At 40.1% G+C, this 25,430-nt stretch overlaps 1 protein-coding gene across 1 annotated transcript; it reads right to left on the bottom strand.

Moving 5' to 3' along the window:
* Positions 1 to 8,345: 8,345 nt before the first annotated feature.
* Positions 8,346 to 24,282, bottom strand: ugt2a1 (UDP glucuronosyltransferase 2 family, polypeptide A1, complex locus). The gene is given in 8 exon segments (XM_031903339.1): positions 8,346 to 9,050; positions 11,903 to 12,122; positions 14,775 to 14,862; positions 16,461 to 16,592; positions 18,312 to 18,460; positions 19,952 to 20,581; positions 23,569 to 23,703; positions 23,706 to 24,282. Coding segments are annotated over 8 exon segments (2,205 nt in total). The 5' UTR covers positions 24,280 to 24,282; the 3' UTR covers positions 8,346 to 8,773.
* Between the last annotated feature and the right edge of the window lie 1,148 nt (positions 24,283 to 25,430).

Genomic DNA, 25,430 nt, shown 5'->3' with positions numbered 1-25,430 from the left:
CCAAACTTGCCACACATCTTCACCCTATAGCGGAGCAGGTTGCTTGTGCTTTTCTAAGCGATTGCGCCCCCCGTCTTTTTGTGGCGCCGCTCTGAACACCCCAATTTTTCCATTGACTTTGACAAGGAAGATTTTCAAACTGCTGCCACACTTACAGCTTTGAAGCTACACCCCCAAACTTGAATAACATAATCATGGGGTCACCCCGAATGGAACAGCGACATTTTTTGGATGACCCCCAAAGTGGGAGGGGCCAACAACAGCCAATCAAATTGCACCCATTGACTTAATGGGGAAATTGAAACTGCTGCCAATCTTACAGTTTTGAGGCGACACTCCCCAAACTTGAATCACATAGTCATGGGGTCAGCCTGAATGAAAATATGATGATTGTTGGATGCCCAAAAGTGGGCGGAGCTGTGATCAGCCAATCAGATTTTACCTATTGATTTGGCGGAAATTCAACCTGCTGCCATTCTCACAGTATTAACATCAGGGTCCCCAAACTTTTTACACTTGGTCACTAGGGGACTGCAGTTTAAGATTTGGAAAGTGGGCGGAGCCGCCAACAGCCAATCAAATTTCACCTATTGATTTTTATTGGTTTGATGCCAGGGTTCCCAAACTTTGCACAGTTAGTCACTGGGTGACTACGCATTCAAGTTTTTTAAAAAAAAAAACCCACAAAGTGGGAGGGGCCAACAACAGCCAATCAAATTTTACCCATTGACTTTTATGGGGAAATTGAAACTGATGCCAATCTTATAGCTTTGAGGCTACACTCCCCAAACTTGAATCACATAGTCATGGGGTCAGCCTGAATGGAAATATGATGATTGCTGGATGCCCAAAAGTGGGTGGAGCTGTGAACAGCCAATCAGATTTTACCTATTACTTGCCATTCTCACAGTAATAACATAATCAGATTTTACCTATTGACTTTCAATGGGGAAATTCAACCTGCTGCCATTCTCACAGTAATAACACCAGGGGTAAGAAAAAGTGGGCAGAGCCACCAACAGCCAATCAGATTTCACCTATTGATTTTTATTGGTTTGTTGCCAGGGTTCCCAAACTTTGCATAGTCAGTCACTGGGTGACTACGCATTTAAGATTTTTTGTATTTTTGTAAGTGGGTGGAGCCACCAACAGCCAATCAGATTTTACCTATTGACTTTAAATGGGGAAATCCAACCCGCTGCCATTCTCACAGTAATAACACCAGTTATGTCACTAGAGGACTGCAGTTTTGGTTTTGGAAAAGTGGGCGGGGCCACCAACAGCCAATCAGATTTCACCTATTGAATTTTATTGGTTAGGTGCCAGGGTTCGCAAACTTTGCACAGTCAGTCACTGCGTGACTTCGTAGGTTAGAAAAAGTGGGTGGGGCTGCCAAAAGCCAATCCCATTTCTTTCATTGTTTTCAGTGGGGAAATTTTAACTGCTGCCATTCTCACATGTTTAATGTCAGGGTCCCCAAACTTTGCACAGTTTGTCACTGGGTGACTACGCATTCAAGTTTTTTTTTTTTTTTTAAAGAAAAGTGGACGTAGTCACCAACAGCCAATCAGACTTTACCTATTGACTTTCAATGGGGAAATCCAACCTGCTGCCATTTTCACAGCATTAACACCAGGGTCCCCAAACTTTTCACAGTTGGTCTCTAGAGGACTGAAGTTTTAGTTTTGAAAAGTGGGCGGAGCCACCAACAGCCAATCAAATTGTACCTATTCAATTCTATTGGTTTGATGCCAGGGTTCCCAAACTTTGCACAGTCAGTCACTGGGTGACTACGTATTCAAGTTTTTTGTTTTTTTTTTACAGTGGGAGAAGCAACCAACAGCCAATCAGATTTTACCTATTGACTTTTAATGGGGAAATTTTACCTGCTGCCATTCTCACAGTAATAACACCAGGGTCCCCAAACTTTTCACAGTTGGTCACTAAGGGGCTGCAGTGTTAGTTTGGCGGAGCCACCAACAGCCAATCAGATTTCACTTATTAAATTGTATTGGTTTGATGCCAGGGTTCCCAAACTTTGCACAGTGAGTCAGTGGGTGACTAAGCACTCAAGGTTAGAAAAAGTAGGCGGGGCCTCCATAAGCCAATCACATTTCTTTCGTTGTTTTCAGTGGGGAAAATTTTAACTGCTGCCATTCTTACATGTTTAATGTCAGGGTCCCCAAACTTTGCACAATTTGTCACTGGGTGACTATGTTCAAAGTTTGGAAAAGTGGGCGGGGCCAACAACAGCCAATCAGATTTCACCTATAGACTTCATACTGTATGTTGAAATTTAAACTGCTGCCATTCATTAAATATTAATACTAAGGTCCCTAAACTTTGCAGAGCTAGTCACCAGGTAACTGCGGTTCAGAGTTAGAAAAAGTGGGTGGAGCCACCAACAGCCAATCAGATTTTAACTATTGATTTTCAATGGGGAAATTCAGCCTGCTGCCATTCTCACAGTATTAATACCAGGGTCACTAGGGGACTGCATTTTTAGGTTTTTAAAAGTGGGTGGGGCCACCAACAGCCAATCAGACTTCACCTATTGATTTCTTTTTTGTTTAAATTTAAAAAGCTGCCTTTCTCACATTATTTATGGCAGGGTTCCCAATCTTTGCACAGTCAGTCACTGGATGACTACATATTCAGGGTTAGAACAAGTGGGCGGAGCCACCAAGAGCCAATCCATTTCCCCCCATTACATTTCATTGGTTTATATTTAAATTGATGCCATTTTTTAAGTATTAATTCCAGGGTTGTTAAACTTTTCAGAGTTAGTCACTGGGTATTTCCCGTTGAAAGTTAGAAAAAAGTGGGTAGAGCCACCAACAGCCAATCACATTTCACCTATTTACTTTCAATGGTGAAGTGTAAAATGCTGTCAGTCTCACAATTTTTATGCCTGAGTCCCCAAACTTTGCACAGTTGGTCACTGGGGGACTGCAGTTCAAAAATAGGAAAAGTGGGTTGGGCCATTAACAGCCAATCAGCTGTCATCCATTGAATTTTATTGGTTTAAATTTAAAACGCTGCCATTCTCACACTATTTATACCAGGGTTCCCACTGTTTGTCACTGGGTGACTTCGACTCAAGGTTAGAAAAAGTGGGCACACCCACCAACCACCAATCACAATTTACCTATTGACTTTTATTGGTTTAAATTTAAACTGCTGCCATTATTTAACTATTAATCCTAGGGTCCCTAAACTTGGTAGAGTTAGTCACTGGGTAACTGCAGTTCCAGGTTAGAAAAAGTGGGTGGAGCCACCAATCAGATGTCACTCCTTGACTTTCAGTGGGGAAATTTAAATTGCTGCCATTCAGACACTATTAAAACCAGGGTCCCCAAACTTTGCACAGTGGTTTTTACTATATAATTGTGGTCCAAGGTTAAAAAAAATGGGCGGAGCCAACAACAGATCAGATTTCATTCAGTGACTTCACTTTGTTCAACCGAACACGAGGTTTGTTCTCAAACTTCCCTTTCTAGTTACATAGTTGATATCTCTGCAACAACTTTCAAAATATTTGGGAGTTTTAGTGGCTGAAGATCCAATACCATTGCTTATGCTTTTACCATTGCATGGAAGATCCCACTTCTGTGGGAACAACTGCTGTATGATAAGGGGATTTGCTCTGACACTGCAGTAAATTACCCTTGATGATCACAACATTCTATATATAGATTAAACCCTCATATATGGCAATGGTAGAAGGGGAGAATATGGTAAAAATCACCTTGTGTTCCATTGCCCTTAGGCACTGAGATATTTCTTTGCTTTTGCAACGCCATACCATTGACCTCAAAGACTAATGGAGATTAAAGAACATTGGTTCATGGTTAACCAGTTTATATTTTCCACTGTTTTGCTCTAATTCAGTCTTTTGTTGGAATCATTCAAGGTTTCCTGCTTGAAACGGAAGAATAGCTTTTGTTTTTCATTGGAATTTCAGCACCCCAGAAGCCTTGTCCTGATCAGCCTGTGTATATGAAAGGGAAAGGAAGGATTGCAGATCTCTAGAGGTGCAGGAATGCTCAGGGAGGGGTGCTCTCATATGCTGGGAGGCCTAACCAGGATGGGGGCAAAAGATATTACAGGTATCGGCCCCCTTATCCGGAAACCCATTATCCAGAAAGTTTTGAATAACGGAAAGGCCATTTTAATGAAATAGTTCACATTTTAAAAAATGGTTTCCTTTTTCTCTGTAATAATAAAACAGTACCTGTACTTGATCCCAACTAAGATATAATTACCCCTTATTGGGGGCAGAACAGTCCTATTGGGTTTATTTCATGTTTAAATGATTCCCTTTTGTCTGTAATAATGAAACAGTACCTGTACTTGATCCCAAATAAGATATCCAATGTAATCGGTACAAGTTGCATCTAGCATTTTCCGAATTAGGGGTCTGCCTCACGTTTGGGGCTCGTGTTCAAAACAGCGCTTGTATCTAATTCACTGGGAGCAAATCTGGTGTATTTATTGGCACAACCTACTGTGAGAACCCTGGCACTAGCACTTGGTTCAGGGTGGCAGCCTCTATAGAGTTCCCCAGTATTAATAAGCACCGGTTGGGCACCATTCATCAGAAGAGACAGGATGAAAGCATTTGTAACCATGTGGAAGTACAGGAGTGTGTTATGACACAGTTACATAGTAACATAGTAAGTTGGGTTGAAAAAAGGCATACGTCCATCAAGTTCAACCATAATGCCTATATATAACCTGCCTAACTACTAGTTGATCCAGAGGAAGGCAAAAACCCCATCTGAAGCCTCTCTAATTTGCCGCAGAGGGGAAACCTCTTTGCCGCAGAGGGGAAGTTACCTTAATGAATTGTGTCAATATGCGCTCCCCATTACATCCATTTTATAGCACCCCTATAGTTCTCTAGATGCATAACTAGGGAGGTAAATCCCAGCACTTTTCACAGGATTTAGACAAATCCGTAGGGGGTTGGCTGAAACCTTACATTCATGTGACTTGAAAGCTCTAGACAACTGAAACCTGCTGTTTTTTCTTTTTACAGATTATGCTGTTTCTTATCTCAGATTTGAATATGTAAATAAGGGGTTGGATTTGGGCAAATCATTGTGAATGATTCAGAATTTGGTCAAAATCAGAATTTATGGTAAGGTTAACTGGTCAATTACTGTGGAAGAGAAAAGGAATAATTTAATTTTACTTGCCTTCCCAGTTTGATAAGAGATAACAACCTATGTCTGACTTTTCCCTTTGTGTTCTGTGCTGTCTGTGCTCTCAGCCATTACAAAATACTTGTTTTTTTACAGAATTGACTACAAGGACACAAAAAGGAGACACAAAGCAGACGCTTAATATTATAATGCTGTATTTCTCTTCCAGAAGAATAGTGCATGTCTGTACATAAACCAAACCCAAATATCAAGCAGAAAGAGAAGCCAAAATGGCACAATGGACAAATTCCTTTACACGTGTATGCAATGTTACAGGCCACACACAATAAATATATTAGCTACAGAAATGGCTCAAACGGAAACAAAATGGTCATGTTTGTTATCAACAAACAAAGAATCCCAGGCTACAGGGCTTTTTCCCAGAATGCCAGGGGATTGCCAAATCTTTGCCTTATCATCTGCAATTTCCAGATTCATCAGAGAAAGGTAAATTGTGATTTCCATTTCATACAGAACCAGGTTTCACAGTATCCCCAAGGGAAAAAAAAATCATACCGTGAGTAACAAGCATTCTCCGAATCCCTGGTAAACTCAGACATCACTCAGCTTGATAAGAATGCTGGGAAAAGTGATTTAACTGAATCTATCACCAGAAAAATACTTGGCTGTTCTTGATCTGAGAACACACCTTGATCTGATGGACTGGTTTGCTGCTGAGATTTATAGTCCAACATTAATAGAGCCACAGGTTGCCCATTTGTTTCCCACTTCATAATTGTGCCAGCCTGCATAATGTACCTTTTGATAGGGCACTGTGGGCTTGTTTGCCCTTATTGAAAAGCATTAGCAAGTTTTTGATCTTATACAAGAATTCATGCAGAACAAGTAAACTGCATAATAAACAAAATCACACACATGTATATAAACATATATAAGCAACTACTCTAAAGTATTCAGTATTACAGAAAGTTCTAAGGCGCACATGGATAAAATGATAAGATGATGAGTGTGTAACTACAGGATATTTGAATTTGAGATGTTCCTCCTGGGAGGAGTAACTTTTCTTCCCTTTTTACACGTCAATTTAGAAAACAATTGAGGCAGAACAAACAAATCTGATCTGGATAAGAATACTCTCAACCGATGGAAAGCTGAGAATATCTGTAACAGAATATTTGAACATCGAGTGGGAACCTGTATTGAAGGCCTGGACTGGGATTTCAAATAGGCCCTGGCATTTCAAGTGCAAAGAAACCCAAACAGCCCCCACCAGCCCAATAAATAGTGACTGTCTATGGCTTCTTACAGCAATGCAATATTTACCCATGTTGGATTTGTCAATGTTTTTACACAAAATATATGGTTTTCAGGGGGTTATCATACTTCTGGGGACTTGTATGGCACATACAATGCATTATTTTGCAGCAGGCAAAACATTTACCATGAAAAATGGTATGCATTACTTTCATTTTAGGATCTCTGCATTACATTTTAGGTAAACCTATGCACAATGGGCACCAAACTTTTTAGTGGACCCCCTGCAATCATATTTAGCATATTTCATCTTGGTAGCTAATGACATGTTGGAGGTAAGAAGCTACAAAATGGAAGCTATGTGGTGATTTTTCAAAATTTCTGATTTTTTTTATAATACAGATCACTTTAGAAAAGAATTCCAGTTTCCTGTGGTAAACCTATAACATTTTTGGCCTTGAAAACTAATGTATGCAGATTCCTGGGGCAGTACTTTGGAAGTTTGGTAGTGAACTGCTGGAAGTTTTTGACCTATACAAGTGAGAAATCTCCATAAACTATATATATTTGGTATATCCATGTTTGGCAGTCTTAAGCCTTTACAAGTCAGTTGTATTCTTGTGCATTAATCGTGCTTCTGATGTGTCTTCTTTATTAAAGGAGAAGGAAAGGCTAATAAAGAGTTAATCTCAAGCTGCAGGCATACCTTCAGTTCTCTCAATAGTGCCCTTAATTCTCCCCATATTCCTCCTGTTCAGATGATCAGAAGCCAAATAGGAAGAAATAATGCTGAGCTTTGAAAGGAAAGTTATAATGCTTCACTCCTGCACCGAGACCCAGACCAAGTGAACATGCTCAGTTAGTTAGACTAGTCAGGTTCCTGCTGATTGGCTCAGATCCACATTCCTAAGGGGGGTGATTGAGTTCTTAGCATTCTTGAGGGAGAGGGGAGAGAGCAGAGAGCTGCATGTCTCTGGCAGAAACAAATCTTTTGACAGAACTCAGAAACAGACAGAAAGTATTACATTTTAATTAAAAGCCTGTATCTTGTTACAGTGGAGTAACAAAGATTCCAGTTGAAAGCTTAGGTTGCCCTGTTGGTAAACTAAAAGGAAGCTCCCCAGACTAAAGTGAAAGCACAAAATGTTCAAATAATGGAAAATAAAAGTGACACAAGCTACCAAACTGGCAGGCAGTGAAAGGGTTAATCCTGTCCATGGTTAACTTCCATGGTTTATGACGGGGAAGGGCACAATGGGGCGATATCTGTGCATCTAAAAGTGGGGAAAGGGGGGTATGTATGTACATGACACATTTTTCAGTAGCGGGCATCGTCTTCCATAAAGGATTAGGTCAGCATAAGCAGTAGTCTTTGTCACTATTACCATTTCTTAGTCGGTTTTTACGCTGTCCAACCTGAAATGTTAGTGAACTGGTTGAATGATAAATTTCTCAAAATATCCTTTTTTTGCAGGTTTAACCTTGAAAAGGTGAACTTCTATTTGAGTCAATACTGTGTTGTTGGAATAAAACATTTATTCAGCGTTGCTTGTCATAGCAGAGGTTTTCTAAACTGACCTACATATGTGTATTTCTTTCTCTGGCTTGCAAACACCCTAAGGGTGAGATTTACTAATCCACAAATTTTTCGCAATGATCAGTATTTTTGCAACTTTTTCGTATGTTCAGCAACTTTTTCGTCGCCATCTCGACTTTTTTGTATATTTCCCGCGGCTTTTTCACCGCCGTCGCGAAAAAATCAGATTGGTTTTTCCGCCGTTTACAATAGCTCAATAAGAAAAAATCGTGACGGCGACAAAATAGTCGCGCACAATATGATAAAGTCGCAGAGGCGACGAAAAAGTCGCGACAAATACGAAAAAATTGCGTCGCCGTTGAAAAAGTTGCAAAATTTTCGCTTCCAATCCGATTTTTTCCCTTTCGCGATTCGGATTCGTGGATTAGTAAATCTCCCCCTAAGTGTAAATCTGTATAAGAGTTTGTACGACCACCCAAGTTCCATTTGTGGCCTGCACTGTAATCAATAGACACAAAATCTGTAAATGTGTAGCTGAAGCTCATGTGTCTAAACATTTTTAAAAATGTCGGCCTGTAAAAAAAGACTTCTCATAGTGTCCTCATTTTGTCCTACTCAATATTTATTAAAATCCTAAACTGCAATAAAGACATTTTAGGCCCAAATTTGAGTGACGGCCTGTAAGTTTTTGCAGAAATTACAGAGAAAGCAACATTCCATGAGTATCTTTCATGGGATCAGTGCAAACATAACATAGAATAGCTACTAAAATTGCTATCAGTATCCTGCACTGAAGACTGATATTTTATTTTCCTTATTGGTTCTTCTCCTTTGTGGTCCTACAGCATTTTTTGTAGCAAAATGTAAGGAATGTAATAGTGATGTAAAAAAACAGAAACAGGCAAACAAACATGAAACCTATAACATCCAAGCAGTGGTACTGGTACCATGTCAGTTCATGGGAGGCAGGTCTTAAGTGCTTGGCTCCTTTGTGGCGCATTACAAACTCTATCCAAAAGACAGCACTGTCTAGCGGCTTAACTGGTTGGTCATGATGGATGCGTGATAACCTCATGGCATTTTCTTTATATCTACAGCAATTAAAAGTTAGCGTTACTATTATTACATACCATTTCCAATCATACTAATGATCAGTGTTTTCTGATCAGCTTAGGTAGAGCCAGGAGTGGGGATTCACAAAGGTGGTCTCCTCAACTCTTTTGTGAATAACCATAACTGGTTCTACCTAAGCTGATCAGAGAACCCTGCTCTACACTTATGAGCCCCAAGAAGGGTGAAACCGGTCTGTGGTTGGGAATCTGATCAGCTATTATCCTGGCATTTGCTTCAAAAACCCAGTGAGTGAGCAGTAGCCTATAGGATAAACCCATGTAAATGGGATTTATTTTAGGAGCCTCAAGGAATTTGTTCCCAGAACCCCTTTGGACTAATTGAGACCTAAATACTAGGGATGCACCAAAACCACTTTTTCGGATTAAGCCGAATCCTTTGTAAAGGATTAAGGCGAATACCAATCCGAATATGCTAATTAGGTTTTGGAAGGTGACAAAAAGTCACGTGATTTTTCTGATTTGGTTCGGCTAGGATTATGGATTCGCCCAAATCCTGCCGAAAAAGGCCGAATCCAGGATCCACATCCTTACTAAATACAGTATAGGAGACCAGTAAATACAGCATGTAGATAAACAATTTTGAAAATTTTGCTTTTACACTTTATCATATGACAGTTAACGTTTATATATTTAAATAATGTGCAAATATACAAAAAAATGTATTAGAAAAACTTGCTGTCTACTTCCTTTCCTTGAAAAGACAACGGTTCTGTTATGTTTCATGGCTAATTTTTTAGCTTTGGGCCTCATAGGAGTTTGGAGCTCTTATAAGACTATAGGGCAGACCAAAAGGTTCAAGTGATAGGAGGTGCCTGCATGCGTGAGCGCAACCGGTAACAAAAAGCTTATCTGGGTTGTTAGCTATTACACTTCCCAAACCCAGCAAAATAACACTATTACTTTGTTTTCTGCTCCTGACCAGATTTTGGTAGCACAGATTTGGTGATTAAAACATGAAGTGGTGTTTTAGGTCTTCTGTTAATCTACAAAGGGAAATGCAGATTTTTGTGGATTTAAGTGTGCCAAGCTTCCATTTCCCTATTTTGCAACAATTATTTAGAATAACTGTATGGTGTTCATGTTAGGACATGTGGCAACTACAGTGTCCCTTAAAGGAACAGTAACACCAAAAAATGAAAGTGTATAAAAGTAACTAAAATATAATGTGCTGCTGCCCTGCACTGGTAAAAGTTGTGTGTTTACTTCAGAAAGTCTACTATAATTTATATAAATAAGCTGCTATGTAGCCATGGAGGCAGCCATTCAAAGGAGAAAAGGCACAGGCACATAGCAGATAACAGATAAAACACTATTGTATTCTGCAGAACTTATCTGTTATCTGCTATGTAACCTGTGCCTTTTCTCCTTTTTTCCAGCTTGAATGGCTGCCCCCATGGCTACACAGCAGCTTATTATATCAATTATAGTAGTGTTACTGTAGCAAACACACCAGTTTTAACAGTGCAGGGCAACAGTGCATTATATTTTTATTACTTTAAAGCTCTTTCATTTTTTGGTGTTACTGTTCCTTTAAGGTCCCCATACACCTTCAGATCCACTCGCTTGGCCCACCCCTACAGGTGGGGTATATTGGGAGAATCCAGGCTAATTATTATTATAACGACGGGTATAGGCAAAGTCGGTTCGTTGATGCAGTCCCCGATCCGACTAGATTTTCTAACCTGCCCGATTGAGATCTGGCCGATTTCAATCCAGATATCGGTCGGGCAGGCCCGTCGGTAGTGCCCATACACAGGCCGATTAGCTGCCGAATCGGTCTAAGGGACCGATATCGGTAGCTAGAATCCGCTCGTGTATGGGGACCTTTATGTGCTTTTTACTATGTTCGGTCTAAGCTTTTAACTTGAACCTTCTGCAGGGATTGTCATCTTTTCTTCTCCCTACATATAACTGTTATCAGTTGTCCATGCTTTGCATTCTTACCATCATGGCTGGCGCTCTTTCCTCCATTCTCTGTCAGGCATTCTCCATGCCCCATCCTCTATGAGCACTCCTGCTCATTTACCTTAACCCTAACATTACATCATTAGGGTTAGTGTAAGGCAGGGCTTCCCAACCTTTTCAGCAGCACGGCCCGGTAGGAGGCAAAATTTTTTTCCCACGGACCAAGGGGGGCAGGGCGCGCCGCGTAATACATGCGACGCGCTGGGGAGGGGGGGTGCGCTGCAGCCCACTGCCCTGCTGTCCACGGCCCGGAACTGGTCCGCGGCTCGGCGGTTGGGGACCCCTGGTGTAAGGGATAGAGTTACGGTAAGGTGGGAGAAGTGTGAATGCATGCAGGAGGGCAGACCAGGACGGTAGGAGTGCAGAACCCTGACAATTTGTTAAGATTACAGAAATGGAGCAAGAATAATGATAATCTATGCAGAATGTCCTAGTAAAATTGTACAGTATGTGAGATAGTGGACATAACGCAAATGAGGAATAGAATGGGCTGAATAAAATAAATAGGAAGAGAAATAGGGAGAGAAAACTGGTGTACAATGAGAGCAAATTAGGGCTACTGAGGCAGAAATCAGAAGTTGGTTGGAAAAGGTAATATAGAAGATAAGAAAGGGAGATACAATGTAAGGGTAAATCAAAATACCTGATGGGATCGGATCAAGAGAAGAGAATGGAGTATGAAAAGTGGAGAGGAATGTGAAAAACATTGGAATAAATATTAAAATAAAGAGAAGTACATGAGAGGAAAGTGATTAATAAGAAATAGATGACAACATTGTGTTGTACTTTGACTTAGAGATTGCAAGAGATTTCTGCTATGGAATTAAAGCGAAAAATATTCTTACGTGGGATTGTTAATTACTGTGTTAACTGCGTCTAGCAAGTCCTGGGTTCCCATTTTGTTGAAATCTAGCATTATTGCCATGCCTTTGGATTTCATATGAACGATGTTATCAGGCTGCTCAGCAAACAGAGGAATACCGACAATAGGAACTCCGTGATAAATTGCTTCATATATGCCATTTGTGCCTCCATGAGTTATAAAAGCTTTTGTTTTTGGGTGTCCTGATAAAAAAAAATACAGAAGAAGACACATTAACAATTTAATAATATTTGTTGTAATATTATTCTGCCTTCAGAAGTTAAAAATCTCATTTCAACACAAAGAGCTACTAAAAGGTTAATTTCATACGATAACACACAAACACATATTGAATTGGGTAATAGTACAAAGCAATCTGGTCACTGACAGGTTGCAGAGTTTGCTTTGACTCCCGAACAGAGGGCTACAGGCTGCTTGCGGCTCACCAGGAGATTTAATGGCCAAACATGGTATTTCAATACATGAATGAAGATAAACAGAACTGGTCTACTGTATTTAAAATAAAACACCATATACCTGGCAGGCTGCTACCAAAATCTCTATAGCTAACACACAACTAGACTTATAACTTCAAACTTCACACTTTCTTTGTATTGGAAAATGCATATCTTGACACTACCATAACCCAACTGAAAATAATGCAAAAGTTTCTGGGCAGCGATGGTCTCATTCAACAGTATATTCCCTAATCAATGTCGATTAGGGAATATACTGTCTTTTTTAAGCATGCCTGGTAAATAATTCCTTAACCCTAAACTAACATATGAGGCTAGAGGATGTCCAGTGAAATCCAAAAAAATCAGGGCACCCTGGCTGGCCATCATTCACAATGTAAGTATAATGTAGCTATAATGTGGCTTTAAAGCAGCAGTATACTCATGTTTAACATGAGTTCAGTAAACAGGCCTTGTGCTAAACATACTTTTTACTTTTTGTTTTAATCCCAGTACTGTACAGGTATAGGACCCATTATCCAGAATACTCAGGACCAAGGGCATTCCGGAAAAGGGGTCTTTCCGTCATTTGGATCTTCATACCTTAAGGGGCACATTTACTAATCCATGAACGTCCGAAAGCGGTCGAATGCGTTTTTTTCGTAATGATCGGTATTTTTGAGACTTTTTCGTCGCTGACGCGTTTTTTTTGTATTTTGCGCAACTTTTTCGACGCCGTTACAACTTTATCGTATCGAAAAATTCGGATTGGTTTTTCCGCCGTTTACAATTGCTCAATACAAAAAAATTGCGCAAAATATGATAAAGTCGTGTCGGGGAGGGGGGGCATCCCTCTAGCGGGCTAGCTTGTGGATTGTTTGTAGAAGTCGGATTCTTTAAAGCAGTGCTGTCCAACTGGCGGCCCGCGACCCCCCTCTGTGTGGCCCCCCACCTATCTGGCTGCTTTGATGGCTTACTCTTGTGTAAGCTTTAAATGGTATCAGTACTGTGATTAACTGCCCCCCCCACCCCCGCATGGTTCTCACCTCAGATTGAGGCTGTAATCAGGCTGTATTGTTTAAACATGTAATCCCCTGTGTTGTTCACACCTTTTAATCTCTGCATTGTTCACCCCCTGCAGTGTTCACACCTCAGGCTCAGGCTGTAATCACCCCCATTGTTCCCCTGTTCACACCTCAGGAGCAGTAGAAACCCACAAATAATCCCTGCACACTACAAAAATAACATATACTGAGGTGGTACTGCAATTAAAAAGTTTTTTTAATATATAGTTATTGTGCAGACTGTAGGAGCAGTGCCAGCATTGTGTCACTGTATGCTGCCTGTGTGTGCCATACATTATGGCACACACAGGCAGGGTAGGGAAGGCTGAGTATGGCACACACAGGCAGAGTAGGTCAGGCAGAGTATGGCACACACAGGCAGGGTAGGGCAGGCAGAGTATGGCACACAGAGGCCAAGTATGGCACAAACCAGCCAAGAATGGCACACACAGTGAAAGTATGGCACGCAGGCAGGGTAGGGCAGGCAGAGTATGGCACACACAGGCAGGGTAGGGAAGGCAGAGTATGGCACACACAGGCAGGGTAGGGAAGGCAGAGTATGGCACACACAAAGGCAGGGTAGGGTAGGCAGAGTATGGCACACAGGCAGGGTAGGGCAGGCAGAGTATGGCAGGTTTTTTCTGTACTACAACCATTAATATGGGTATGGTCATGTGATAACATGGGTGTGGTTTCAAGTGGGTGCGGTTTCAAAAAGGGGAGTGGTCAAAACTGGCTTCCATTATCGGTCCTCTACCACGTAGGTCGGAAAAATTCCGGCCCTCGGTACTACAGAAGTTGGACAACACTGCTTTAAAGGTTAGCCAGTGGAACCAGGTTGTACTGTAAGCATTGTAGTCCCCCTGGAGATGGGAGAGACATTTCTTCTACTTTCTTGTACCAGTCTTGTAGTGTTGGAGTAATAGTTTGTTTCCATCTTTGTGGTATCAACATTTTGGCTGCGTTTAGAAAATGCGGTTCAAGTGAGTTTTTAAAAGCAGATAATGGTTTATCAATGTGGAATAGTAAGGCATATTCCTCATCTCATTTTTGTATGCAACCTTTGTTAAATTATTGTAAGACCCCTGTTTGCTATATTAAAGCACTGCATAGCACTCTTAGCACTCAAAATAAAAACCTTTTAAAAAGAAAGAAAACAAATGTTATTGCTGTTAATTACTATAATAGTGCAGTTTTTCACCTATGGTAATAAAAGTGGGCCAGTAATTCTTTTTACTCCTTTTTTCGCCATAGAAAATCGTCCAAGCTTGAGAAAAAAGGCTAAAGAATTAGTACATCTAAAAATGTCAACAAGAGCTAGACCACACAGACTTACCTAGAAGATCATTCTGTGGTATCCAATCATATGTTATTGTATTTTCCCCTAATGCATCTGGTTTCTTCCCACTATATCGCCACAGCACCTAGAATTAACAAACAGTCTTAGGGCCTGGCACACAGAACGTTTGCTCCGATTCTCTCAGACTGCATTTTTTCTTCAGGCTGAGAGAATTGGATTTGCTCCTTTATGCAAGCACATGGAGTGGTGCAGAGCAGTGGTTGGGACAAAAAAATTGTAAAAGCAGGCATTTTCGGGCCGACCTCTGCTCTGCCCCATGTACCTGCACTCAGGCTAAAGCTTTAATTGCCAGTGCAGGTACAAGGAGTTGCATAAGGGAGCAGATCCTCTTCTCTAAGCATGAGCAGGCTAAGCAAAATGCACCAAATGCTCTGTGTGCCCAGGCCCTTAAAAACAGGTTGTTAGACTTGCTGCCCATGGCAACAATCTCCTGAAAAAGACTTCCCATAGTAAAACATGTTTTCCTCCAATGGCATAGCAATTAGTCCATTGGTGGGCTGCAAAAGGTACACGGGCCTGGGTAGTATTATGGTTGTACAGTATTAGCTTCAGTTCTTTCTTCACCAGAATCTCTGGTCTGGTGACATTTATTTCTAGGTATAATAGTTCAGTCAATATATATCTTTGGTGAACATCCATGTCTACCTATATAATGGCTGAGTTGGAGTGGTGTTGGAGTTGGAGCAGTCACAGTTAAATAGGGCTTGTAATAGTTCCTCTTTCGCATTTAACAAAGTTTGTAGATTGTAATTCTAATCCTCCTCTCCTTAGCAGTTATGTAAATTTCTGTGAAGATCCTGTGGAATACAGTGATGAAAAAGGAGACTCTAGTATGTGTTCACAGAATTAGAAAGAAAGCTTACATGAAGCAGAATTCCTGAAAGCTGTATTTAGTAGACTGTTATTTGCTGGATTAGAGGTTCCTCAGTTGTGCCTTAAGGTCCCCATACACAGGCAGATCCGCTCACTTGGCGATATCGGTGGGCGATATCGGGAGAATCCTGGGTAATTCGATCGCTTGGCCCTGGGGCCAAACGATCTAATTATAATGACGGGTATAGGCAAAGTCGGTCTAGGGGCCGCATCAACGAGCCGATGCGGTCCCTGATCCGAATAGATTTTCTAACCTGGCCGATTTCAGGCCAGATATCGGGCGGGTAGGCCCGTCAGTAGTGCCCATACACGGGCCGGTTAGCTGCCGAATCGGTCTAAGGGACCGATATCGGCAGCTAGAATCGGCCCTTGTATGGGGCCCTTAGGAAGGTATTCTGTAGGGAAGAAGGTTTAAAGCTTATGCACAATTGGACTAACATGGGTGTACCATGGACAAAAGCACGTGAAACATGGGGTGGGTTAAGATTTCCACAAAAAGAGCATGCTGGTAATGATATTTTTTGGTATTAGTTTTACAGTTATTACTGTACTATGCCATCAGCTTTCCATTCTCTGTATGAATGAAAACAAATGAAAGAGAATTTCTAAGTATAAACTGGGTATATTTCACCTTTAGCAGCCTCTACAACATTTGTAACCAACCTTCAACCCTGTCACTAAACTTTAACACTAACTTTGAATGCCTCGGTGGAAGCTGTAGTTAAAATATAACTCAGCTTTTCTGCACGAGTATTAGAAGTATATGTTGTTTTGTTATTTTCCAGTTACCTTCTGTGGCAGTTGGCTCAGTGCAGCAGCAATGATATTAGTTCTCTCATTAGAAAAGTTTTTAATCATAGAGCCCATGGAAAATACTACAATGCCATGCTCTCCTGAGCTCTCGACCACTTTTTCAATTTCCTTAAATAATAAGAAAAAACAAGACTAATCATACATCTGTTTGTCAAATGTGACAGATTTAAAATAAAATGTTTGCATTATTTCTTCAAGCAAAGTAGCTACGACCAGAGAGAGGGGGGATCAGGAATAAGGGAAGGCTGCAAGAAATACATAAAACGGGCATATTATTATTATTAACATTTATTTATAAAGCGCCAACATATTCCGCAGCGCTGTACATATCAGATCTGTGGCCCCACAGCTGATGCCCTACCCTAAAACTGTAAACCCAGTTAAGCCATATAGAGTGTTCCAGAGCCCCACTATAAAATAAAAATTGAATGTGAATCCCACAGCCCCACCATGTGACCCCAGTTTCTAAGGTAGCAGTGGTGAAGACATATACAAGTACTCTGTTCATTTCAGAAGTCATGGGTTCTGCTATAGCCTGTTGCTAAATAAAGGCAATTTTAACAAGAGTGCTGTTTATTCTTTCAGATTGGCAGTGATGCTGAAAGGGACCGGCATTTTGGGAACACACAGAGAACCAAACCACAGATTTGTCAGATTTGTAATTATAGGGAAATCTGCAACAATAAACCTTTTTAATAAGATTTTTTTTTTTTTTTACAAACACTGTGGTTTCCTTCACTCCCTATCCATATATTTATTATTGTCAGTGGTCCAGTTTTAAAAGCTTTACATTGTTTCAGCAATTTTCCAGTTTGACCTCACGGGTAATAAGCCATACTAAAGGGACCATAGGCATATGTGTAATCCCCCTTTACCTGCATAAACCAAGGTCATAGCCCTTTGCTAAACACAGTTGGAATTTGCTAATTCCTATGATACATTTACTATGTGGCTTAGACTGCCATTTCCTTTAGCTGGAGTCACTGGATGAATGGACGAGTCACTGAATGTAAACGCAAAACACAATTCATGGAACTGATTTCATAAAAATTACAATAAATATAATACAAATAAAAGTATAAGTATCTTAAAGCTGGAATACTGGGTAAACATTTTATATGGTTATATAACACTAGAAATTGTCTCAATGATTTGCACTTGCATGCAATCCTATTTTAGTAAATGAGCCCTACATTTTTCTAAAGAATGCCTCATCATCATCATATGTTATTGAGGCCTAATAAAGAGGCATCCTACCAAAATCTTGTCTCTGATCTATGACATAATAAACACATAGGATACATTCGGACTGGCTTGATTGTGCCTTTGTGACTCAATTTGTTCACTGTAAATGGTCATCAAAGGGAATTGGGCTGTCTCCATGACCAGAGACTAACTGCATCTAATATCAGTCCACTGAGTGCACTGCAGTGCAGTTTTGAGCTACAGTCCTTACTACTAAGTCCTAAAGAACGATATTAATGAGCTGAAGAGAGTACAGAGACGTGCAACTAAACTGGTAAAGGGGATGGAAGATTTGAACTATAAGGTTAGGCTATTGTGATACTCATTTCTACAGTTAGTGTTAATATTTCTATATATGAGTTTATGAGTGTATAGATACTGTAGGTCAGTATAGCTTTGTGTGTGTTGGGTTTACTTGGAGGGGTTGAACTTGATGAACTTTTTTCAACCCTATGTAACTAGAGTGAAGCTTTAATAACATTCTTCTGCCTGACTCAAAATTCATCACCCTAAAGCTACAATGTAAATCAGAAGCACCAGTAAATTTATCACATCCAAGAAAAAAAGAAACTGAAGTCCTACCTCTGGTAAGGGTTTTGCTGGAGCACAATGAAGGCCACCAACAAACTTAAAGTTGGGTAGAATTGGGCGTGGATATTCAAAATCCCAGTATGTTCGAATCAGCCAAATTTCAGCTTTCCCCATGATTTCACAAACTTTTGCAGGACGACCTTAAGACAGATGAAATAAGTACACTAATAACTAGCATTCATTTGCATTTGAAATTTTAGAAATTTTAAGTTAAGGCAACATGATAAATATATTGTAAGAGATGTGCTGGGCTAGATCATTGTCACATGTATTTTTCACCAGTTTTATCGTAGTACACAATTAGCATCAGTGAAAAAAGCCTGATCAGGCTGCAAGTGAACAGCAAATAAAAGAATTTTGGGGATTACACCTCAGTGCTCTCAGGACACCTCCTTGTGTTGGAGGGGTTTGATTCTGCCTGCAAGTGAGCTCGGCCAGAGGCTGGTGAGCCGGTATCTCTGGAGGTGGGAGTGAGCAGGACTTGAGAAGCCAGAATGTTTCAGATCATGAAAGCCACCCTGGTGTTGTGTTGGTGAACTGCTGTTGAACTGGGTTTTCAGTCTGTTGGTTTGTCCCAGAGGAAGAGCACGGTTTGAAAGGCAGCGCAGGCAAGAAAGGTCCAGGTGCTTCTGCCAAAAAATAATATCAGAATGTAGAACACAGAGCACTCATTGGACTTAACATGCTAATATATACTGTATATATTATACAGGTATATATTGCGTGAATTGTCGCGACTTTTTCGTATTGAGCGCTCGAAAAAGTCGCAAAATACCGATCATTACGAAAAAAACGCATTCGGGCGCTTTTCGGACGTTCATGGATTAGTAAATGTGCCCCTAAATGTGTTCTTCTTCAGGGACAAATCAAAAGACTGTGCACAAACAAAAATAAAGGCATACCACTCCACAGGTCTTATTGCAAAAAGAACCACTGTTATAAGCAGGGTTCCCTTTGTTGCTGCATCTGGACACTATTTCTGCCCACTGAGTAATGGACATTTGCAGGCACCCTGTGATACACCTTAATGACATGGATGCCATTTGTACACAGTTTATAAAATTATGCAAATTTTGCTCCTGTGCTGGTTAATTGCTTGTGCACTATACAGTCCTTTATATAGACACGAAAAACCTCAGTAACTTTCATGTGTCCATCCTCTTCACCATAACCTTTCACAACTAACAAACTTGTAATTTCCTTATTATTCTCCTTAATGAGAAATGTGGCTGCTGAGTCATATCTGTTTGCAGTTAACACATGCCATTTTTTTTCCTCTGCATACTGTTAACACCTTTATACATTTAGACTTTGCTCACATTAGAAAGGTCAGTGAATGGAGTCTTTTATCTTCCTGCGTGAACTATGGCAAACTGGTATTTCTTTGCTTCCCCTATCAAACGCAATGGGGTTAAGTAATATAAGGAGCAAAGTTTGCTACAGTTCTTATCACCTATAGCAACCAATCAGAAGCTAGCATTGATTGTCACCTGTTTAAAAACAATTATCTCACTGGTTGCTATGGGTTATTGCACCTGGGAAAATGTTGTGCCTTTTTATTACATATGGGGGCATGAGAATTATTTCTCCACTGACTGCAAGATTCAGAAACATTGTAAAGCCGTACTTACCTAGTATCTCACTGTAGTAATTATCCCAATTTTTTTGAAACACCAAAGAAAATATTAAATCTTGAAAGGCATACAACACAGTATTTGCCAACCTTTGTCCAAAGGACATTTTATCACTGAATGCAGTCATAGCACCAGGTACATAAGAGAATGGGGATGGAAGCTGCCCACAGAGCCTTTCCAGTGAGTTACCCATTGAAAACCTGAAAGAGTAAACAAAGGGCACCCCAAGACTCTCAGCTATCAGCTCACCACAAGGAGCTACAGGATCTGCAACAACAATATCAAATTTTTGATTCTGAAGTTTATACATGAGCTCCTTATTCTTCAGAACACCATCACAAGTGTCTCTTTGTAGCTTCAACGAGCTTGCTACTGCTACCTTCAGATGTTCATATAACTCCCAATAGGACATATTATGTACGCCATAGATCCAAAAATTAAAAAAATCCCTCTGAAGTGTTAGAAACGTCTCTTTTGTGAATGCAACAGGAAAAACTTCAGCTTTTAAAGCTGAAGGTAAGTTGTGGTCAATTAGCATATTGGCTGAATGGACAAGTGCAGTAACTTCATGACCTTTATGTGCAAGCTCTTCAAGGATTAATCGTAAGTTGAGCCAATGACTTGCATCTGCTGGCCATGCCAGAATCTTCTCTGATGAAACTGCACTGAAAAAACCAAGCTGAAGCAGCAGGAAAACATGAATCCAAAGCATGTTAGAGCCTAGAGTTGTAGGGAGGAGTTCTTCTATACAGGAAGGCACAGATGAATTACTTCTACATTTTGTCTAAATACAGAAGGCACCACCCTCAGGCTATTCAAACAAATGCATTTCTGATTTCTTAGAACTCTAAGCACACCTATGAGACCTATAGAACTCTAAACACACCTATGAGACAAATAAACTTGGCTGCCTTTCTTCCAAGGTTAAAACACAATCTTTATGACCCACTGCAGGCTGCTGAGGTAAGATTAAAGAAGAACTAAAGGTCAACATAGCAGTAGGCTATAAATGCTGCACATAATATTTTGGGCTTCTGTACCAGCCCAAGGCAATCACAGCCCTTTAGCAGTGTAGGTCTGTAAATTCAAATATGCCCTAGTAGAACCCCATCTTCTTTTCTACTAATGCCGTGTGCTGCTCTCAGGTACTTGAGCTTAAAGACAGACTTCCAATATACTGAATAAAATAATATAAAAGATGTCACAATGCAAGGCTGATTAGTAATTACTTCATATTCACATTATATGGCAGTTCAGAAACCAGTGAAATGTGCAGAGTCTATTTCTGTGAACAGTGTCTCTGATAGTAAAGCTGACCTATACAAGCAGAATAGCACCAACAGCAGGTGCCATCATGTTCATGTTCTCAGGGATTTACTGAAATAGACTCTGCAGGGAGGAAGCAAGGAGGGGACTCATTAGATGGCAGTTGGTGGGGGCTTTTGTCTGGGGGGGGGGTTAGAATCTGCCAAGGGATAGAAAAGCAAGTATACATGTTACCTACCTAGCATACAAAATGTTAATTTCACCAAATAGCAGGCACAAGTTTTTACTACCAGCAGGGTTGGAACTTGATATAGCTTCCTCTGTGTGATAGTGTAATTTTAAGATCTAAAATGCAACAATACAGTGACAAATATCTGTCATTTGGATTCATTAGACAAACTGGTACAAAATTAAACTTGTACCCATTGAATTGCTCATCTTTGTTGCAAAAAATTATGAGCTCTGCCAATTTCAATGTGTTGCCAGCTCTCAGAGTGGGCCTTTGATATGTGGCATAAGGAAATCTCATACAGCTATTAAGATTAATATTTATTATTATTACTATTATTATTTTATTTCTTTATGTTGACAATACCATGTGCCCATAAGACTCAGGGAAGATTTGTCACTGCTTTAGCAAATTTTTAAACATGGCAACAAATCTCCCTGTGGGTGTCATTGCCAGTGAATGACAGAGAAATCCTATCTAATTCCCTATGAAGAAAGGGGTAGTGAAAAATGGTGAGGGAGTTTCACAAAGTAAAAAGAAACCCAGCTTTAGAGTAAAGGGAAGTAGCTCGAAAATCAGGAAAGTTACAGGCAAATAACAATAGAAAAATAATATTGAAGCAAAAGCAATTAATATTGTTTAAAGAAGGTCTTTAAATGTATACATTAAAAAGTTCATTAGCCTTGGAACAACCACTTTCAAACAGTAAAGATGGCCATACACCTTAAGATCTGCTCATTTAGTGAGGTTGACAAATGAGCGGATCTTCTCCCAATATGCCCATCTAAGTCGGGTGATATTAGACTAATTTGATTGATTGGCCCTAGAGCCATACGTGCGAATTAAAACAACAGTTATAGGGGTCATTGGACTGAGGACCACATCAATAAGCCAATACGATCCCCAATCCAATGGGAAAATCAAACCTGTCCCATCGACACCTTGTTGATGTTTGGCAAGATATCGATTGGGGATGCCCGTCAAGGGGGGCTCAATACACAGGCAGATAAGATGCGGTCTAAAGGACTCGAATAGGCAGCTTTAATCAATCCTTGTATAGCCATCTTAAAGGAGAAGGAAAGGTACAATCATTGGGGGGTGCCAAAATGTTATTGTAACAATGTTATTGTAATAGTTTACCTTATACCCTAGGCTGGTTTTTGTGTTAGGAAAAAACTGCACCAGGCCAGGGTAGCTGCAAGTATCGCTCTCTTGCAGCTACCCAAGACTGGTGCAGTTTTCTCCTAACAGTAGCACCAGGCCGGGGTATCAGTTAAGTGGTAACACTCACTGGGGGGTGCCTAACATTTTGGCAACCCCCAGTGATTGTACCTTTACTTCTCCTTTAAGGGAAGTGACAGACACTAAATACCAGTAGCTGTACTTCACAGCATTGCTGTGTGAAATTGTACATTGAACTCACATTGTTTTAATCATTTTGAACTTTTCCAGTAACAAATTCAGCTTTTAATGTTATGATTTCCCTCAGATATTGGGCCGACCAACTGATCAGTTAGTTATGTATCAGTGAGAGAGTGGTCATTTCTTATGCAGAAATGTAGTAAAGATCTTTACTTCTGTACTTCACCTGAGGGGCCTGCCTATTAAAGGTTGACCAAATAGACAACATATGAAAAAGTTTTATAAAAGTGCATACGTTTAAAAAAAACTTATGCTGTCCTGGTCATTCCATAAAGTGAATACCAATCAAAAAGAAAGAAGGTGGACAGGAGATGTGAGTTGCAGATTCCAAACCCTGCTGTCAGAAATTAAATTACTGAATCAGTCAAAAATCTTTCCTCTGACATCTTTCTAACCATATCCATAACAAATATGGTGCACTGGATTCTGTGAGGCATAATGTAAGTAGAACAAGCCCCACACCTGGGCAGTGCCTTTTTTTTGCAAAGTACAACAAAGTTTCATTAGAGCCCTTTCATTAATGTCTGCTTTACAAGGCTTCCAGTACAACAACATACAGATGATTTCTGAGCTGCTGAAGAAGGTTTAGTAGTTTGAGAAAAAAAAATCAACTCTGCACATTAGAACCATTAGCACACTGCATTTTGTTAGTTCAGTAGTGTTGTGTTTTATCAAAAATAAAATTGGATACACTTACCCAGTACCTCACTGTAATATTCATCCCAGTGCCATTGAAACAATAAAGCAAATAGTAAATCCTGAAACAGGTAGTGTATGGTATTTACCAGCCTTTCTCCAAAGGACATCCTATCAATAAGTTCTGCCATGGTGCCACATAGGAAAATGGAGATGGGAGCTGGCCACAGAGTCTTTCCACTGAGTTACCCATGGAAAACCTGAATGTGTAAACAAAAGGCACACCAAGAATCTCAGCTATAAGCTCACCACAAGGAACTAGTGGGTCAGCAACAACGACATCAAATTTTTCATTCTGTAGTTTGTACAGTAGGTCTTTATTCTTCACTACACCATCACAAGTGTACATTTGAAGTTCCACTGCATCTTTCAGTAGTTCTTTTGTACGTACATAGAACTCCCAATAGGAGATATAAGGTGTATCATACACCCACAGTTGAATAAATTCATTCAGAATATTTAAATTCCTCTCTTTTGTGAATGGAACAGGAAAAATTTCCATTTTTACCGGTGAAGATTTGAAGTTGTCCATTTGCATATTGGCTGAATGAATAAGGGCAGTAACTTCATGACCTCTACTTGCAACCTCCTCAAGGATTAGTTTTAAGTTCAACCAATGACTTGCATCAGCTGGCCATGCCAGAATCTTCTCTGAGGAAACTGTACAGAGGAAAGTAGCCTGAAGCAGCAGGGAAACGTGAAACCAAAGCATATTAATACTGAAACTGCTGTGAAAGATTCTAACAGGCAGGTAACAAAAATACTAAGCACATTTCACTGAATTATTAACAGGACACCCAATTGGATAATAACAAACAAAAACAGGACATTCCTTGACTGGACAGTGGACCTAATCCCATCTTTTTATCTAAGTAAAATGTGCCATCTATCGGCAGAAAAAATAATTGCAGCTTGCTCTTACAATATTATTATTAAAGGGAAAGATAACTAATTGGAGTATATTTTGAAGGTTTAAAAGTCAATGCCATGAAGTGGTAGCTTTAACAGGTTCTAATGTTAGGGTAAAAATGGATAAGACGCAATGTGCTCTGAGGTGCATTACTTTGCATTGCTAGAATGGATTGCAAAGAATTTTGCCTCACTCTGTATATAGCACTGCATATAGAAGGTGTGGGAGGCACAAGGGCATCCTCTGAAATGCCCCTACCATGCTCTTCATTCAGAACACATCAGCAGAGAGAGGGGCTCCAGGGGCCACAAGCTTTGGGGAGTACTTGTATCTGCTCTGAATTTTTGGAGTGTAGTAGTAGCACTTTATAGCAATGCGTCATGGATTAGGTACAACCCTTTAATTCCTGAAAGCTCTAAGGAATTAAAATTTGAATGCAATTTTTCTGCACTGGAGTTTTTTTTGTTATTTATATTCAAATGTTTTAATAAACAAGTAAACATTCGAGTTTGGTAACATTTTGGGGGGAATTCAGTGGTGATATTGATACAAAATGAAAGTGGAGATAGATTTGTCAGATTTCCACCTAATTCACAAACCTCTATCTCCACTTTTGTGAATTTGTCTTTTAAACAGACAGTTTTCAGATTTTGTCATTTTCCCAACATTTTTTTTATGAATTTGCTTTTAGCTCTTAGTAAATCTGTCAGTGCCATCAAACCCAGTCCCACAGACATATGAGCCTTTGAATATGGATTTTACCAGCAGGATTTAGAATTTCATTTGCGATTTCACTTTAGAGGTATTTCCTGAGGGGTAATTTTAGTTTGCCCAGGGAAACTATACATCATTGTTTTCAGGACAATCTGGGCTTTATAATGTTTTCTACATTTCTGTGTAATTCCACTTCTGCAGCAAGATTTAATGGTCTAATTCCCTTCTTCTCTAGCCCC

The sequence above is a fragment of the Xenopus tropicalis genome, chromosome 1 (genome assembly GCF_000004195.4).
Source record: "Xenopus tropicalis strain Nigerian chromosome 1, UCB_Xtro_10.0, whole genome shotgun sequence".
Classification (NCBI taxonomy): Eukaryota; Metazoa; Chordata; class Amphibia; order Anura; family Pipidae; genus Xenopus; species Xenopus tropicalis.
This window is presented reverse-complemented; position numbering and strand designations above follow the sequence as displayed.